The sequence below is a fragment of the Abramis brama genome (assembly GCF_963993115.1).
Source record: "Abramis brama genome assembly, chromosome: 11".
Lineage (NCBI taxonomy): Eukaryota > Metazoa > Chordata > Actinopteri > Cypriniformes > Leuciscidae > Abramis > Abramis brama.
The window spans coordinates 7,711,375-7,728,886 of NC_139973.1; the positions used below are offsets into that span (position 1 = coordinate 7,711,375).

General features: G+C 38.5%; 1 protein-coding gene across 9 annotated transcripts; it reads right to left on the bottom strand.

The window, feature by feature from the left end:
- Positions 1–34: 34 nt before the first annotated feature.
- Positions 35–16,921, bottom strand: pbrm1l (polybromo 1, like). 9 transcript variants are annotated; one of them, XM_084127668.1, is made up of 30 exons: positions 16,799–16,921; positions 15,872–16,017; positions 15,682–15,779; positions 14,661–14,808; positions 14,323–14,475; positions 14,109–14,225; positions 12,876–12,944; positions 12,543–12,641; positions 12,370–12,455; positions 12,201–12,292; positions 11,827–12,034; positions 11,580–11,721; positions 11,393–11,475; positions 10,990–11,269; positions 9,534–9,639; positions 8,773–9,436; positions 7,946–8,157; positions 7,623–7,817; positions 7,280–7,437; positions 6,647–6,889; positions 6,409–6,554; positions 6,143–6,300; positions 5,438–5,621; positions 5,063–5,270; positions 4,544–4,742; positions 3,950–4,126; positions 3,120–3,284; positions 2,471–2,538; positions 1,535–1,736; positions 35–822 (listed from the first exon to the last, which is right to left on the bottom strand). In XM_084127668.1, exons 2-30 carry the CDS (start codon positions 16,004–16,006, stop codon positions 659–661), a joined length of 4,959 nt encoding a protein of 1,652 aa, XP_083983794.1. In that variant the 5' UTR covers positions 16,007–16,017; positions 16,799–16,921; the 3' UTR covers positions 35–658. The 9 variants fall into 9 exon arrangements, with proteins under 9 accessions (XP_083983794.1, XP_083983797.1, XP_083983793.1 ...); XM_084127671.1 differs by having other exon boundaries at positions 4,034–4,126; positions 16,594–16,921; XM_084127667.1 differs by having other exon boundaries at positions 16,594–16,921.
- Positions 16,922–17,512: the final 591 nt, after the last annotated feature.

The following is a 17,512-nucleotide window of genomic DNA, read 5'->3' on the forward strand; positions in this document are numbered from 1 at the left end:
TCACAAACATGTTTTGGACATGCTTGAAGTACACTTTATCCTTTTGAAAATGTTGTTTATTGGTGAAATTAATTAATGCAACAGTGTTCAGAATAAGCATTGCAGAACAAAGCATTTATCACAGGCTTTTTTATATGTACACAATGAAAAAATAACAAATTACATTATCAGTAAAATAAAGAGGAACTCAGCTTATTTTGCCTCTGTATAAAAAGAAAATATATTTATAAAATGCTACTGTGATCTTTTACAACTTTTGCCCATTTGAAGCCTTTGTATAGAGTGGTCATAGCCAGAGAACTTTGAGGATTGGTGATGCCATTGTTTGAGGTGATATATTCAGCAATATAAAAACACCATAAACTCAACCAGAATTCATCTAAAGTAACAGTCAAAGCGACACATTTCAAATCCATTTCAGTAGTTATAAATTGCTTCACGAGTGACTTCATTCCAGTGCGTCATACGTACCTAAAGAGGTGGCTAAAAGCTTTATTTTTTCACACATATGCACACAACTAGGAGATATAATTATTGCTGAAACATTTCTGACAGTACATAATACTTTATCACATCTTGAGTCATGATAGGAAAGATTTGGTAGGAGAATAGTCTTGCATAAATTAGAGTCCTGAGATTTGGGGTAGAACATAAATGTTTAAAGGTTGTATGCCTGCCGGATGTTGAGCGTGTCTTTCATCATCAGGTCTCGGAGTCTCCACAATGCGTCTGCCATTGTAGTGTGAGCACCCTTGCTTTTCAGCCAGTGAGTAGGGAGACGGCTCTCCTGCTCTCTGGTGAGCCGACAGTCTTTTCTTTGTGCTGAAGGAATGATAGTCAGAAAGAATCATTCAAAGATCCTTTGGCTATAACATCACAGAAGTCATTTACGACTTACAGCCAATTTAAATCTAACAATCAAAGAAAATTATAATTTAAATGAACTAATTATGAATGGTTTTGGTGCAAGACACCAACATTATAAGAGGAAAAATATTACAAAAGTGTGGCATAGGGAAAAGGGGAAAAAAATTAAACCATTCATAAGTAACAATTTCTTAAACAATGACAATTATTTTGTAAGGCACAATATATAATTTCCATTTGAACTTAATATACAATGCCAAAGAATTCAGTAAAACAATAAAATTGCTAAATATTTCAGTTTCAAATAACGATTAAAATGTAATTTATTCCTGTGAGCTGAATTTTCAGCATCATTACTCCAGTCTTCAGTGTCACATGATCCTTCAGAAATCATTCTAATATGCTGATTTGCTGCTAAAGAAATGCTTATCAATGCTGAAAACAGTTGTGCTGTTTAATATTTTCGTGCAAACTTTTTTAGGATTCTAGATGAATAGAAAGTTCAAAAGAACAGCATTTATTTGAAATAGGAATCCTTTGTAACATTGTGAATGTTTATTATAATGTAATTACAATTATAATACATTTAATGCATCCTGGCTGAGTAAAACTATTATTATTTAAAAAAATAAAACAACTCTCGAATTTCTACACACATGATTTTTACCTTTAAGGCTCTGGTCCCACTTGCTAATGGTGGAGGATTCAGCACTGAGGCCCTCGATGTACTTCAGATAAGCCTCTGAATGCAGAAGACGCTGGGGTTTTGGAGGTGGGGCGACAAACATAGGTGGGGTTGGATGCTGGCCTGGTTGACCTTGACCTGGATATGGTGGTGGAGCTTGTTGCCCTGGCCCATATCCACCCATCTGAAAGGCCAAAGAGAAAAGTAAAGACAGAAGTCCTATTCAGACGGGACTAGTTTTCCAGGAGGTCGTTAGAGACATGTTTCACAGATGTACGATTTTAATCCCTTCCGAATCTGCCAAGTCTGTGTTTTTCTCACACAACCTCTGTAAAAATTCCAGGACAAATTACCTACTGTTTTTTGGCAAACTCAACGCCCGCCCGAATGCGAATGTCTGTGATTGCTGAAGTTGTATTACCCTAATGCTTCTCCTCATGTTTTTTTGACCTTCCTGAGCTACCGTTTGCGCAACAATCTTCGGCATGCTTTAATTTAGTTTCAATATGGATGGTATTCGACGGAAAAATAATATATACAATTAATAAATAGAGCCAAATCGCGGAAAATGAGAAGACTGCCCATTTTAATATCAGTGTCAGGTAAAAGCCTCCTTGTCTAGATTTCTCTGCTCACTTATTTATTATCAGCAGCCACTGCTATAAATTTGTTAAAGTTTTTTATAATAAATTAAAATCATATCAACAACAAAAAAATAATTAAAAGACATACGCAAAAAGACGCACAGAGAAAAAAAAAACACACTTGCACTTCTGTACTAAACATGGAGATGTTAGTCCCGCCTGAATCGGTAAATGAAATCACAATCAAAACTAGTCCCGTCCGAATATGGCTGGAGATTGCAAACTGCATCTGCTTTAGTGTCACTAGTGAAAGCTGCATGAATATGTTCTTTACCTGCATGCCATAATGGTTTCCAGGACCAGGACTTCCAGCCATACCGTTCATTCCTGGGCCCATCACTCCTGAGAAGGAAACAGTCTTTAATATAGAAATGCTGTATGACTGCACGTAACTTTACATTTTAACATCGATGAATAAGGTTGCAAATAATGTGCACTGATTGAATTAATTATATTATGAATTATATAATAAATTAATTAATATTGTTTTTACTAGTTACATTTTCCCCAAACTAATGGTGTTTCTAAAAAACAAAGATTCAGAGAGAAATGGAGGTGACAAATCTTGTGTAAAGAAAAAGTGAGACATTGAGGGGAAAAAACATTAGCATGTTAGTGGTGTTGTGTGAATATTCCCACCCTATGAATTGGATATAACTAAAATTAGATCATGCAGAAATACAGATATTATCTAGTTATACTGAGCAGAACAAAGCATTTCTTCATTCAGTGAAACAATGTACAAAAATGGGCTCCATTTTAAATCAAATAAGATGCCTTGCTGTCTAGGCAGCTCACTGGTTTTTGGAACAAAGCCATGAGTTCAAACCAAGATAAACCCAGATTTCCTATTTTTCAATTTGGATTGGAGCTGGTCAGAAGATCTTCAGGTGGGATTTCTGACTAATCGGGGTGCTTCTTACCCGGATGGGGCATACCAGGGTACCCGGCCATGCCTGGTAGAAGGAAGTGCTGGGAAGGCAGCTGGGGCACCCCCATAGGATGAGGTGGTGTGCCACCCATGCCCATCATGCCGTCAGAAGGACCTTGCATAGGCATGTAGGGCGGGCCATAATTTCCCATCATGCCTTGGGTGAGGAGATAGCACAAAAAAAAATCCATGCATTGATGACATGCAGCTGACTAAAACGTCATGCAACTACAAAAAAAGTAACATCAATGTTGTAGAAAGAGTTTTACAAGTGTGAATATTTAACCCCCGGTTTCACAGATAAGGCTTATAGTCCCAGACTAAAATGCATGTTTGGGCTGTTTTAACAGAGAGCAACTTGCTCTGACATATCTTAAAATATGTCAGTGCCATTGCTTTGTCTCAAGATACACACCAGTAATGTTTTTTCTAAGGCATGTTTATAAAAGCTACTTAAATATCCTAATTGAACTAAAGCCTAATCCTGGCTTACTAAGCCCTGTTTGTGAAACCAGGCCTAAATCTGGTTAATTCAGCCTTGTTAAAAAAAGAGCTCTACGTGTTTACTGGTTAATAAAAAAAGGTTGTCATGCAAAAAGAGAAAAGAACGTGGCAATACTCAAAAACAAAAGACAAGACAAAAAAAAGACATTTAATATAAATTAACTAAATCAGAACTAATAGGGCACATCGCTGGTATGGAGAAGATAGTGACATGATTGATGAGTTGAGGTATTAGATTCAAATGGACGAGAATTGTTGGAGGGTGCCCGGACGCTGCATCTGTCTCTTTCAGCAAGGGTGGGGGAGATTTGGCGTTACCTGGCACAGGTGGCATGGCCTGGTTAAGCATCCCCATAGCGCTTGGGGGAGGCACCACTCCCATCATTGTGCCGACTGGGGTACCTGCTCTTGGGGAAGCCTGCTGCTGCTGCTGCTGATGTTGCTGCTGAAGGACCCTCTCCCGTTCCTGCTGCTCTACCAGTTTAGCTGCTCGTTCTGGTAAAACATTGATAACTGGATTACAGATACTTCAGTATGCGTAATGTTGTGAATAAGATAAACAGTTGCCATATACATATAATCAGCAAAGCATTATGCATATAGAAGAAAACAAAAACACCCCAAGTTACCACAGCTAGCTACTCATTAATTTTTTGGGGGAAAATTAATATCCAGCTCCTGGCTATTTTTAAGAAAGAAAAATAATCGTATCATTTAAAATCTGAAAAGAAATGTCAGACATGGACACAATCAAAAATCAAATGCATCTCTTATATTGCGACAGAATTGGTTGCAATCATTGCAATGACTTGTAAAAATTGCTTTGAGTATGACCGGATTTATCTTAATAGAAATTAGTAACTATGGTAACAACAGACTAGTGCAACCTCTCAAAAAGTGTTGAGGATGTACCTTCATATTCCACCTTCTTAGTAGCTTCCAGGTTCCTCCATTCTGTGCCCACCAGTCGGCTCAGCTCTCCAAAGGAGAAATCAGGGTGACGAGCCTTTATAATAGACCTAACTTCACTGCTAAACAAGATGTAGCCACTCATGTTGATCTTGCGCTTGGCTCCCTCCTTTTTGGACATGCCCTTTATCTTTGGCGTGGACTGTACATAGTAAACAGGGGTGTAAAGAAAATGACAGCTACTGTTAAAAATATGAAATATGGGGAATAAAAGTTGAGCCTGATCATCTTAAAATTAGACAGTTAAGGAATTTGAATTTGAATAAAGGATAAGAGTCAATAAATAACTACCAGGAAAAAACAGACAGCAATCACAATATCTACAATATTAAAGAGCATGTTTAACTTGGTTAAGGCAATTTTGTAAAAACATTTATATGATGCATCCATAATCGGAAAATGGTTAATATCGTCAAACTGGACAGTGTGTGCAAAGGCTGATTTCTAGGGAGTATGAAGTACCTGTGGTGGTGTATAAGGCATATCCATGTCACTTGTTGCGGATGCCTGACTGGGTGGCATTGAGGGCGTCACTGCTGCTTCATCATCATCTTCATCCAGGTCGTCCATATCTTCATCCAGATCCTCCATGTCTGCAAACTTAGCTTCTAGCTCCTCAATCTTCTTATCCAGCAGGGGAGATGGCACCTTCTGAGGCACGATAGGTTTCCTGAAAATTTATTTAAAGCAACAGTTAGTAAATAAACCAATCAATGATTTTTACTAACAGCAATAAGACATACTAAAGAACTCTTAAATAACCTATTCATATTCTATAAACACACTCTGGCTGTGTGATACTTCCCACTGAAACAAAGGTAGGAAAGTAAAATGCACCTAAAGTAGAAGATCTCATCATCAACCACTTTGGCTGAGATGGAGAAACGTTTAAGTGCTTTGAACTTCTTCATCTGCTTTTCACTCTCAATGTAACGACTCTCAAACAGGAGCACGTCTTCCTCTGGACACTCAGTTGGCCTGCAGGACAGGAAGTCCTTAAAAGAAGAGACCACACATTTCCCTGTGAAAAAAGACAAAGATTAAAAACTTGGTCTATAGTAAGTTTTCTAATAAGAGAATTTTCTGAGAAAAGGCAGGGAACAGAGGAATTAATATTAAAATGTTCAAGCACTTAATCACCAGTATAAATCCTATTTGTAAGCAAGCACAGCCATATAAGTGTCAACATGATAAATTTGCTCCTGGAACTGCTATCATTTATTTCACTTGGATGTTTTTTGTTCTTTTCTCGAGCCAAGCGACCCTGCACTGCTTCAATTATGAATTCAGGGTTCTGAGGTGGCTAGTCTTATAACATAAAATCACAGCAGACATCCACAAGAAGTAGGCCTTAGGTCTCTCAGTATGATAATGATACCAGAGGCACCAGCATGTGACAATAATGGTTGGCAAAATGTCTTTATCACAGCTTGAACACCCACAGTTTGGTGGGCTATTGGTTGCAGATGGACAACAATCTGATATATATAAAACTAGGATTTCATTAAAATTACAATAAATTCATTCACTTGGTGCCCATACCCAAGATGCAGGTCATAGGACAGGACTCCTCCAGATTGCTGAGGAACACCTCCCGTTTGTAGAACATCTTTGTTGGCTCATGTTCTGTTTCCTCAGGGTGGATGAAGATGGGTCCAAAGAAGAATGCTGCTCCATCCCGCAGCCACATCTTCTCGATCCTGTCCATGTCAACCATAACAACTCAGACTATTGCTGTAGACTTACATTACTGTCAAAGCTTTCTGGTTAATGAAAACTTTGGGTAAAATAAGCATGATTTTGCCCACCTGCCAACTCGTGCTCGCACCAGTCCATGGGAACGTACGTAGACACAGTCGCCCACTTTAAGCCACATGTCATTGTAGTGGAGCTGTTCAAAGTACTGGCAACCCGGCTCCCCATTGGCCACTTCAACTGGAACATCTTCTCGCTCCTGTGGAGATCAAGTTAAAAAAAAAATTTACAAGCCAAATCAATTTAAATAAGAATTGAATAAGAACTGTACTCAAAAACAATCATTCATACCTTCTCGATGAAGCCACCACTCTCTCCATCAGGAAGAGCAGCCACTTTGTCTTTTGCACTGACAAACATGGACGCAACTCTGACTACAGGTAAAGGTACCTCCCGAGAGACTAGTTTGACAGAGTTTGACGGCATTGACCATATCTTGATCTTCTTAAAGGTTTTGGTCCTGGCAGTGTAGCGGGATTCACAGACATAGACGTCTTCAGGTTTAAAGCCTTCTGGTTGCAACTTGAAATACTCCTTAAAAAAAATATCCCACATTCAAGAGACTTAAACGCACAATACTTTAAGAGCCTGTGAGCCTCTTGTGGCTTATGGCTGTATTTTGGGAACCTCTTGGTCATATATGCCTGGTTCCAAAGACATGGCTTAGATTAAGCCAGGATTTGGCCTTAGTTCAATTAGGACAAGTAACTTTTATACATACATGCCTTAGAAAAAAACATTACTGGTTTGTATCTTGAGACAAAACAATGGCACTGACATATTTTAAGAAATGTCAGCACAAGCTGCTTTCAGTTAAAATGCATTTTAGTCTGGGACTAGGCTTAAGTCTTGTCTATGAAACTGGGGGATAAACTTATTAATTAATCCATCTAAAACATATTTTGAATGTGGCTCGTTACTCACCTTTACAAATAACACAACGCATTTCCCCAAGATCTTGCTGAAAGGCACACGGTTGTAATAGTCGCTCTTAAATACCTCCTTTTCCAGGAACTTACGAGTGGCCAGATGAAAAGTTTCTCCTGGACGATAAAACCAACATCCATACATCCACTGCTCACCTGCAGAAAACAAACACATCCAAATGTTAATGCAAAAAAAATGGATAATTCAAAAGAAATATATAATTATGAGTTTGACAGCAAGTTTTTATGTAAGTTCTCAGCAAATGGAGGTGATACATCAGTAAAAAATAAAGAAATAGAGAATTGGCAAGCAATTAAAGAAATAGTGAGGATGTGCACACCAGCTTCATCCTTCCAGAGTTTCTCAATGCAGACAATGTGAGGCTGTAAATTTGCTTCTGAAGGCTGGACATATACACAGTCTCCCACGCTGTAGGTGTTGTTCTCAAAACTGCAGTCCTGACTATATGAGCTTTGAGGACCTGACGGCCACTGGCTTCCTGCAGGACCCTCTACTTTGTCCTCATCTGGAAGAGCTAAAAATCATAAAAGCAAAGTACACATTAGTACACTTCTATATTTGGGAGTAATTTTAGCAGCAAGACTTTAAAAGGTATCCTGGGGTGTTACATGCATAACTAATGCTAGAAGCAATTTTGGAAACCTTTTTTGTCTTCCTCCTGTTTCAGTCGGTCTTCCTCAATTTCTTGGGGCAGTTTCTCTCGCTTCTCTTGATCTATGTCGGAATGCAGATGTTTGGATGTGTAGCTCAGTGCTGGGGTAAGCAAGAGTTCTCCATTCTTGCATAGCTCATCACGGATCTTCACAAAGAAATAATGCAACTCCACAGAATCCTCAAAGATCTCAGAATCGGTCCTGATAACACAGGTTATGAATGATAACGCTGTTATGAACTCTCAGATTACCTTTTCAAAGTTCAATTCATGTTGGCTCTAACATCAAACTTCACACTGTTAGACAAAAATGGAGCTTAAAGGAATTATTCATGAAGATATTCTCATGCAGGCTACTCATTCTCATGTCATTCCAAACACATATCTTTTTTTCCATGGAACATGAACAGAGAAATTTAACAGAATGTCCAGGCAACGGTTTTCCACATAATGAACTTTTGAAAATGAACAAACAGCTCATAAAGATGGTCCAATATGACTTACTGCCGAATTGAGGAGTGATGTTTGAAAAACATACGACGGAAGGGAAGATTTTCACCAAACACAAAGCTAGCTATCGCATGGCTTCAAAAACATAGCCAACAAGTCATAATATGGAGCCTTTTTTTGACACTTGGGTGTTTTTAGTCATTTTTAAAGCCTAACCCCATTCCCTTTCAGTTTATAAAAATCAGCATACTTCCATAATTCCACAGAAAGAAAGATATTTATACAATTTAAGACTGAGTGAATCAGGACAGAATCGTTTTTATAATGATGACAAGAAAAGCTGATCTTCACACTATTCACTGCTTACCTGTTGAGACGTCTTGCTTTCTCCAGTACCTCAAACACATGCTCCTGGAACACATCCAGTCTCCTGTAGCGGCCGCGATCCACATTATTACGAATAATCTCTAGATTGAGGGGTGGGTCCTCTGGGTTAGCGGGGTCAATGGCGGGAACTTCCGCCAAAGAGTCACTATAGCAGCGGCCCTCGTCATCCTGGTGCCCCATCATTGAAACGAAGAGGTTACGGATGAGCTCACGCACGAGAGAGGCAACTGACAAACCACCCAGACCACCTTCATCTCCATCCTCTTCATCCTCAATCCGGCGACGGGCTTCCAGAAAGGCTCGATGGAGCAGCAGAGCATCACGGTATATTAAAGATTCAGGCTCATTGTAGGTGCAGGCGTTGTTGAACATAAGGATGAAATCTTCTGCCAGTGAGTCGATGTCTTGGTAGCGCCCCTGTACCATGTAGCTTCGTATACGCTCCATGTCAATGGGACGCTTAATGGCAGCATAATAGTCAGGCAGCTCAGAACGTGATGGCAGGCGCAGGAAAACGGCGCTGAGACGCCGACCACGATTGTCTGTAAAATTGCGCACGGCTTCGTAGAGATCAGAAAGCTTCTGCTGGAGTGGTGTTGTCTGTGTACGAGCCTTTTTAGGGGAGGCTGCAACTCCACTACGGCCTAAAAAAAGAGAGGCATTTGTTAAATCTAAAATTTGTGTCTCTATTAGTGTATTTGCATTAAAGTGTATTTTTGCAAAAAAAAAAAAAAAACATACGAAGCTTGAGTTTGGGAGAGCCAACGTCATCTTCCTCTGGGGGAGGGCCAAGCTCTTTCTGTTTATCCTTAACAATCTTCTCCAAGATATTTGCATCATTATAAACCTGTGGGTAAAAAAAAAAAAAAAAAAGTAATGACAAACATAAACTTCAAATTATTAGGTCTATTAGATTTTAAGACTATATTTGGGTTTGAACCCGCATGAGTTAATGACACAATATTATTTTTTGGATTAACTCTTCTTTTAACACCTCTGTAAGTGTCATTCTTATCGTAGTGAAGTAGTTACGATTTTAAGTTTTAGAAATAAGTAAAAGAAGGTACTGCTCATAAAGGCTGCATTTATTTTATAATTTGATTTGAAATATTATATATATATCAAACAACTTTTCTATATTTTAAAATATGATTTATACCTGTTACAGCAAAGCTGAATTTTCAGCAACATTACTATAGTCTTCAGTGTCACATGATCCTTCAGAAATCATTCTAATATGCTGATTTATTATCATCATTGTTGAAAACAGTTGTGCTGCTGAATATTTTTGTGAAAACTGTGATATACTTTGTTCAGATTTCTCTGATGATAAGAAAGTTCAAAAGCACAGCACTTATTTAAAATAGGTTTTTGGTAACATTAAAAATGTCTTTACTGTCACTTTTGATCAATTTAAAGTATTCTTGTTGTGTAAAAGTAATTTCTTTCATGAAAAAAAATGAAAAAATCTTATGGACCCCAAACTTTTGATCGGTTGTGTATTTTAACTCTGAAGTTGATTTAAAGGAGTCATAACCTAGTATTACCTTGGATACCCACGCTCTATTATAGTCTTTCAGGCCCTTCTAAAAAAGAAAAGTGGAAAAAAAGTGGAAAAAAAATAAACACAGAGCTCCTCTGACCCTTATTTCTGAAGGCATTATTGTCTCGCGAGATCTGATGCGATATTTTGGCTGTCGTGGACGGTCATTGTAATAATGCAAATGAGGGGCGCGTTGATTGGTGGCAGGAAGGAGGGGGGTTGACACCGCAGGTAACGCTTCAGCATTTCATTCCAAAATGACATCATGGCGCAAGTTGTGAACGTTTCTGCATCTTTCACGGTCGAGTGCGTACTTCGAATCGGAATTCAGTAATGGCGGCGCTCGACTGAATATGAGGGGGAGAGGGGCAGGGCGGGTTTCCTGCAGCATAGGTCTGCGGTGTCCATATATGGTATATCCTAGAAAATTATCCCAGAAATTAACATCACGTATTTGAGTGCGCGTGCACGTGGGCTGGTTGACGAACCCAGGGGTAAACAAACGCTTCACTTTTAAATATCGGCTTCCCGGCCAGTGTATAATCGTTAGGCAATCATAACATACATTTTTTCTCGTGGAAAAGTGAAAATTACAGGTCATGACTCCTTTAATAAAGTTGAAAAGCATTCAGTTTGAGTAGTCACAATTCCCACCTGAGATCCCTCTTCATTATAGTGGCGGGCATTGCGAAACATAAGCTTCATGTCATCCATAAGTGCATCCTCATTGTTATAACGCTCAGTGCGGATATTGTTCTCGATGGTACGCAGGTCCATTGGATCTTGGATGATCTGGTAGTAGTCTGGGTAGTCCTTCTTAGAGGGCTTCACCATGAAGAGATCACAGAGGCGCCGTCCAGTGCCTACCTCACGTGCTTCAGTCACTGCAGAATACAGAGTCTTCATTCGGTTTTTCTTGGTGTTCTTCTTGTGGCTGTTAGGATCAGATTATGTCAGCACAAAGTAAGAATGTCAAAAGGATTTTTCATTACTGATTGCAAGTCATATTCATGAAAATAATGCAAGTGATGTCAAAAAGAAAATAAAAAAAAATCACCTTTTCCTTTTGCTACTTCCTACGTCAGAATTTGCAGTAGAGACATCTCCTTCATCATCATCTCGATGCTCTCTTTTCTTTTGCTTGAACACAAATTAAAACCAAAGAATTAACCGTCATTTTATAATTCCTCAGTTAGCCCATTAGGCTATGGAACAGAACTGTAAGTATATCAAAGCAGACTGACCTGAATTATTTGCTGTAACCTCTGAGCACGTTTATATATAGTGGAGTTGGGCATGTTGTAGCGTTTAGCATTCTCAAGCATGAGTGTAAGGTCAGCCTCAATCTGCTCAACTCCATCATAATCTCCATTCTTCATTTTATCCCTTTAAGAAATGTAAAACATGGAAAGAGTGTGTAAAGAAAACTTGACTTTTTTAACTGATTATTTTAGATTAAAATAATCAGATATTCATGTGTGTTATCCACACCTGATCTGTTGTAGGGAGATTGGGTTTTTGATCTGATGGTAGTAGTCTGGGTATTCCCTTCTTACAGGGAGCTGGAGGAACGGTTCCGCTAGAAGCTTCCCCTGAACGCTTCGTGCTCCTCGCACTGACTGGTACAACTGGAGGACTGGGTCACCAGCACTCAGACCACAATCAGCCTCCGTTTCTCCAGTGTCAAAACGCACAGTGCCTGAGACAGAGTATGAGGACAGACAAAGGTACTTCAAAGAACAATCATTCAAAAGCGGACCATGCCAATGTATTTTTGCATAAGTAGAGTTGATAGGCTCTCTAAAATAGATTGCTATAGAGTAATCTTAGAAAATGGATGTCAAAGGGAAAATATGGATTGTAACCTGTGAGAATTGAGTCTTCATCACTTTCAGATCCAGCCTGAAGAGCCATAGTGATGGCAGACAGGCGGTCACCCTGAGCAGACCTCCGGTTTCTAGCAAAACACACAAAACGTGTTACAGACCAAAACATGCCTCTTCAGAACAACAAGCTTACGAAAAAAGGACATACCTGATACGGAGGCTGGATTTAGTGGGTTCAGCCTGTTCAATCTCGGTCTTTCTCTGGGAAAATACCTTCTTAATTGTGTTTGCATCCTTTAGAAAGATAGAAATGAGTGTGTTAAATAAAAATTAGCTCAATGTATGTGATGATAGATAACAAGGGTACACAAGAACACAAACCTTGAAAACTTGTGACCCTGGCTCATTGTAGGTTTTGGCATTTTTCGTCAAAAGATCAACGTCCTTGGCCATGGCACTGATGGATTTGTAATGTCCCGCCTACAACATTACAAAACATTACTATTATAAAGATGCCAAGAGGTAATAATTATTATTAAACAAAGACTTTAAAATTTACATCATATTATTATTATTTATTACATACAATTATGACAGATATATTACATCAACAGCCTCTGACAGTAATGTCATGGTAGAAATTATTATACCAGCTCCAAATGTGCATATTTCCATTGCTATTGTGCGAAAGAATGCTTTCAAAGCCTCAAATACCTGTATCCTCTGAGCCACAGTGCGCAGATCTATTGGATCTTTTATTACAGCATAGTAGTCTGGATAATGCTGGAAAGGAAGGAATGTGCAAAAGAAGAAATGAATCAATGAAAGTAAACTACATTCAACACCAAAGTGGAACTTAAAGGGGACCTATTATGCAAAACTCACTTTTGTATGGTGTTTGGACATAAATGTGTGTTGGCAGTGTGTGTACACAACCACCCTACAGTGATAAAAATCCACTCACTCCTTTTTATTTAATCCCCATAAATCATAAGCAGTCTCTCCAAACGACCTGTTTTCAGAATGTGGCTTTAGTGACATCACTAAAGCCACAGGCCCCGCCCACGAGTGTTGACTGACACTGCCGTTATAACTTCGACCCGCCCTGATCGAGTTCACTGCGAGTTGTACACATCAGCCATTGCTGCAGCAATGCACTCACAAGAAGCGTCGAAGCATCTCCCAAGCATTGAAGGTGTTGTAGCTGGATGTATTCATTCACATAGCTCTCTCTATTTACTCTTGAAATCTGCCAGCCACTGAAGACGAGGTGGATTCATTTTGTTTTCAAAGAAAATGCTCCCTCAACTCTACAGAAATGTATGTAAGTTACTTATGCACTTCGTATACTGTTTACTCGGCTCTAACAGTGATTTTCTGAAGAAAAACTGATGCTTCATCTTTTGTGTGACATACAGTAAACTTTATTAAACTCATCAGTATATTTTGTCATCATTCAGACAATTCAGATCGTCAGACGGAGTCCTACAGCAGGCTTGCATTAATAGTGTATACAAGCAATGTAAACTAAACTAGACCTGTTCCAACTCCATACAGCATATATTCTCTGACTCTGTAGGCATTTTTATGGTCGAAATGAACACCATTACTGTGACTGTCTGTTTTATCATTATCATCTTCCCTGTTCTGGCTCTGATCGCAGCTGCTTAGGCTCCGCCCCCTGTGCCGTGAACCAGCAGCTCATTAGCATTAAAGGAGAAGCACTAAAACAGTGCGTTTTTCACAGACCCAAAAAATGATGATTTAAACGTGCTGTAAATAAAATTCTGTTTGGTATTTTGAGCTAAAACTTCACATACACACTCTGGGGACATCAGATACTTATTTTACATCTTGTGAAAAGGGGCATAATAGGTCCCCTTTAAGTCAGATTTAGTTATAAACTAGATTATCCTTATTAACCGAGTGCACAAACTTGTCTCTCACCAATTTGGAGGGAAGTTTTTGGAAGAGCTCACTAACAAGCCTCCCTGAGGAATCAGTGCATGACACAATGGCCTCCAAGAGCTGCTCCAGTATGGCTTTAAGATAGCTTGGTGGTCTCTGTTGAGCAGACATACAGAGGGAAAAGTGATGATATCAGTCTGGATGTGCACAGAAATAAAACTACTAGCCATCCACAAACAGGAAAAATCTTCACCTCCTCCTCCATGGAAGCACTTGGGTTCTCCACATCATCCCCTTCCTCATCATCATCGGCCTCCTCTCCTTCCCCTCCCTGTAGCAGTTCATTCTTGGTGGACAGGAAGACATTCAAAAGCCTAGCGGCAGCTCTATACTCTGCACTGTCAGCCTGTTGTAAGAGACCCACAGGTATATTAGCATTTCAGAGTTGACGGTGGATGTGATGCAGAACAATTTTGCTCGTGGAATGCATCCATGGCTGATCAGCAGTCTATAATACTGGACAGACTGCACTGATTCATGTGTTAGAAACTTCAATATTAAATGCAATTAAATATGTAAATGCAAACTCACCTGATAGTAAGCTTTGGCATTATTAATAAGCAGGTGAAAGTCAGCTGAGAACTGCTCTACATCCTGGTATTCTTCAGCCCTGAGCTTCTGCTGTATCTTCATCATGTCTATGGGCTGACTCACCACTTCATAATAGTCAGGCTGATTCCTAAAACAAGAAATATAGGAAGAGAGGTTAAGGCGCACGTTAGTGTCTATTGCATACATTAAATCAGTATTATTTATTTCATCAGACTGTAAAATTCATTTTTAAAAATAATTAAACAGAATAAAGAAGTGTGATTACTACTTTAATTTTTTTAACACCATGCCAGCTTCTATGATTATGTTCATGGTGAGAGCCAGGTTTAGTTATTCAAACATAAAACTAAAGATGTTTAAGGTTCTTCCTTTTTGTTTTAATTGTAAAGTTTTGGTAACTTTGTTGTGTGGTCATTGTCATTTTTGTTATTTGTTTTCAATAGTCTGAGAAATGTTGCCTTGGCAATTAGCTGGAAAAAAACATACTTATTTTACTTCAGTTAAAGGAGAAGTTCACTTTTAAAATGAAAATTCTGTCATCATATAATCACCCTCATGTTGTTTCAAACCTGTATGAATTTCTTTCTTCTGCTGAACAGAAAGGAAGATATTTAGAAGAATGTCAGTAACCAGACAGTTTTTGGGTCCCATTGACTTCCATAGTATATTTTTTTCCTACTATGGAAGTCAATGGGACCCAAAAACTGTCTGGTTACTGACATTCTTCTAAATATCTTCCTTTCTGTTCAGCAGAAGAAAGAAATTCATACAGGTTTGAAACAACATGAGGGTGATTATATGATGACAAAATTTTCATTTTAAAAGTGAACTTCTCCTTTAACATACATTTTATTTCAAGTAACGAAAATGTCTGTTCTGGTTTATGTTGACTACAATAACCCTGAATGCAATCAGATAAAAAATATATATATAAAACATGTAGGTGTGTCCATACATTTGACTGGCAGAGTACGTTCAAAGGCAAGGAATATACGCGTACCTCCTCTTTGGTGCACGAACAAAGAGCTCGCAGATCTGTCTGCCTTGGTCGTCTTTGTAATCTCTGACAGTGTTGTACAATTCATGGCACACAGCAATCTAAAGATGGGATACATAAAAAAAAAAAAAGAAGTGATTTAAACTGTGTGCCAAAGCAAGCAGCGTGAATACACTAAACCCCATGTACTCACTTGATCAACAGAAGGAGTAGTGGAAGCTCTCCTCCTCTTCCATCCACTGACTGGGGTGGATGAGGTGGCATCGTCGAAGTCTCCTCCGCTGGCACTGCTGGAGGGAGAGGTGGCTCGTCTTCTCTTGGAGCCCATTGAAGCAGTACCTGTTTATGACCCAAACATCCTTTTAGACACAGGGCTTCCACCACTTTAGACTAATGAATGTTCATTCCTGATGGAGATCTTCAAAAAAAACATTTTGTGGAGAAGATTTCCATGCATGTCAGGCAGAAGGCACCAATCGTTAGTATCCATCTATACATTTACATGGTTATACTTTTTAGCGATCTCATGTCACCAGTAGGACCAAAAAACGTTCTGCCATTTGAATGTGGCAACTGTGAATTGCTCAAAGAGAATGGAATATTTTAGAGTAAGAAATATTTTCATGATTATAAAGATGCCATTATTATATGCCACTACATAACTAACATAATTAACTGTAAATTTGTACCTCACCATGTATTATTTTGCAATACAAGATGTTGTTTACAATGTCTATACGAGCTACTAGTCATAAACAAACTACAGTTCACCTGCTTGAGGAAGGACAAAGAAAGGTTTGGGTATTAATTCATCACCCATATGCATTCTTTCATACCAGATTTGAAGTCAGCCTATAACGGAAGCTATTATGCTTTGAACTATATGCATGTACAGTGTTGTGTGGAATAGCATACTTAGCCGCGTGCTAATCTTCCGGTAAACAATCCCTAAACGCCAACAGCCAATCGACACTCCGTGTTTCAGTCAAACAAAAGAGCGGTCTCGAGGTGTGCTCTCGTACTCACTCACTTCTAAGCGCACTTCGGTTTCTTATATTAATCTTGCTGAAGTTAATTAATGTATTCGGGAACAAAAGGCTTTGGAAATACGCTGACCTACCCGTATTAAAATCGCTACTTTATTGGCACAGTTAGGAATTATCCTTCAGTAGCAACAGAGTGGCAACTGGCAACTGTTAGCTAGCAAGTAGGACAGCTAACAAAGTCCCGCCTCCTTCGTCATAAGAAACCGGAAGTGCTTTCAAGAAGCTCTTCCCCACTTCCGAAAATGTAGAACATTTTAAATATTGAATACCCTTTTCTATTCACTAAAAATGAAAACAAACGGCATTAGAGTTAATATGAGCATTTTCAGCAGATTTAATGTTTTATTTTCTATTATTCGTTTATCCAGAATGTATTCTTTTTTTATTTATTCCTTTTTCCCCAAAATTACAACGTAATCAAACTTAGCGCCAGTGCTAAGTTTGCAATGAATTAAGGATTAACAAAAATAGTTATGGAGCTGAATAAAGAAAAATCTTTTAAGAATAACTGATATATAATAAATAATAATAATGAAAAATAATATTACTATTAAATAAGACAAAAAAATAAAAACTAAACAATAAATTAGAGGCTTTCTAATATAATTTAAAAGTGTCATTTTTAATTGATTAATTACCTTCGAGGAATCTTTAGAAATACTGTAACAAGATGCTGCATTCTTTAAAAACAAACAGTGGAAATTTACATGGGAACCCATTATTTGTTTGAAAACGCTATTTTTCGGCCTTTAGGCCACAATCTGAACATTCTACGCCTACTTAATAAA

Excerpts from the sequence above, each read along its gene's own strand:
- pbrm1l (XM_084127666.1), bottom strand. The coding sequence starts at position 16,504 with ATGCATATGGGTGATGAATTAATACCCAAACCTTTCTTTGTCCTTCCT. Across the intron at positions 14,476-14,660 it reads ATGCCAAAGCTTACTATCAG|GCTGACAGTGCAGAGTATAG; the intron begins GTGAGTTTGCAT and ends CTCTTACAACAG. Across the intron at positions 12,642-12,875 it reads CTGTGGCTCAGAGGATACAG|GCGGGACATTACAAATCCAT; the intron begins GTATTTGAGGCT and ends GTAATGTTGTAG.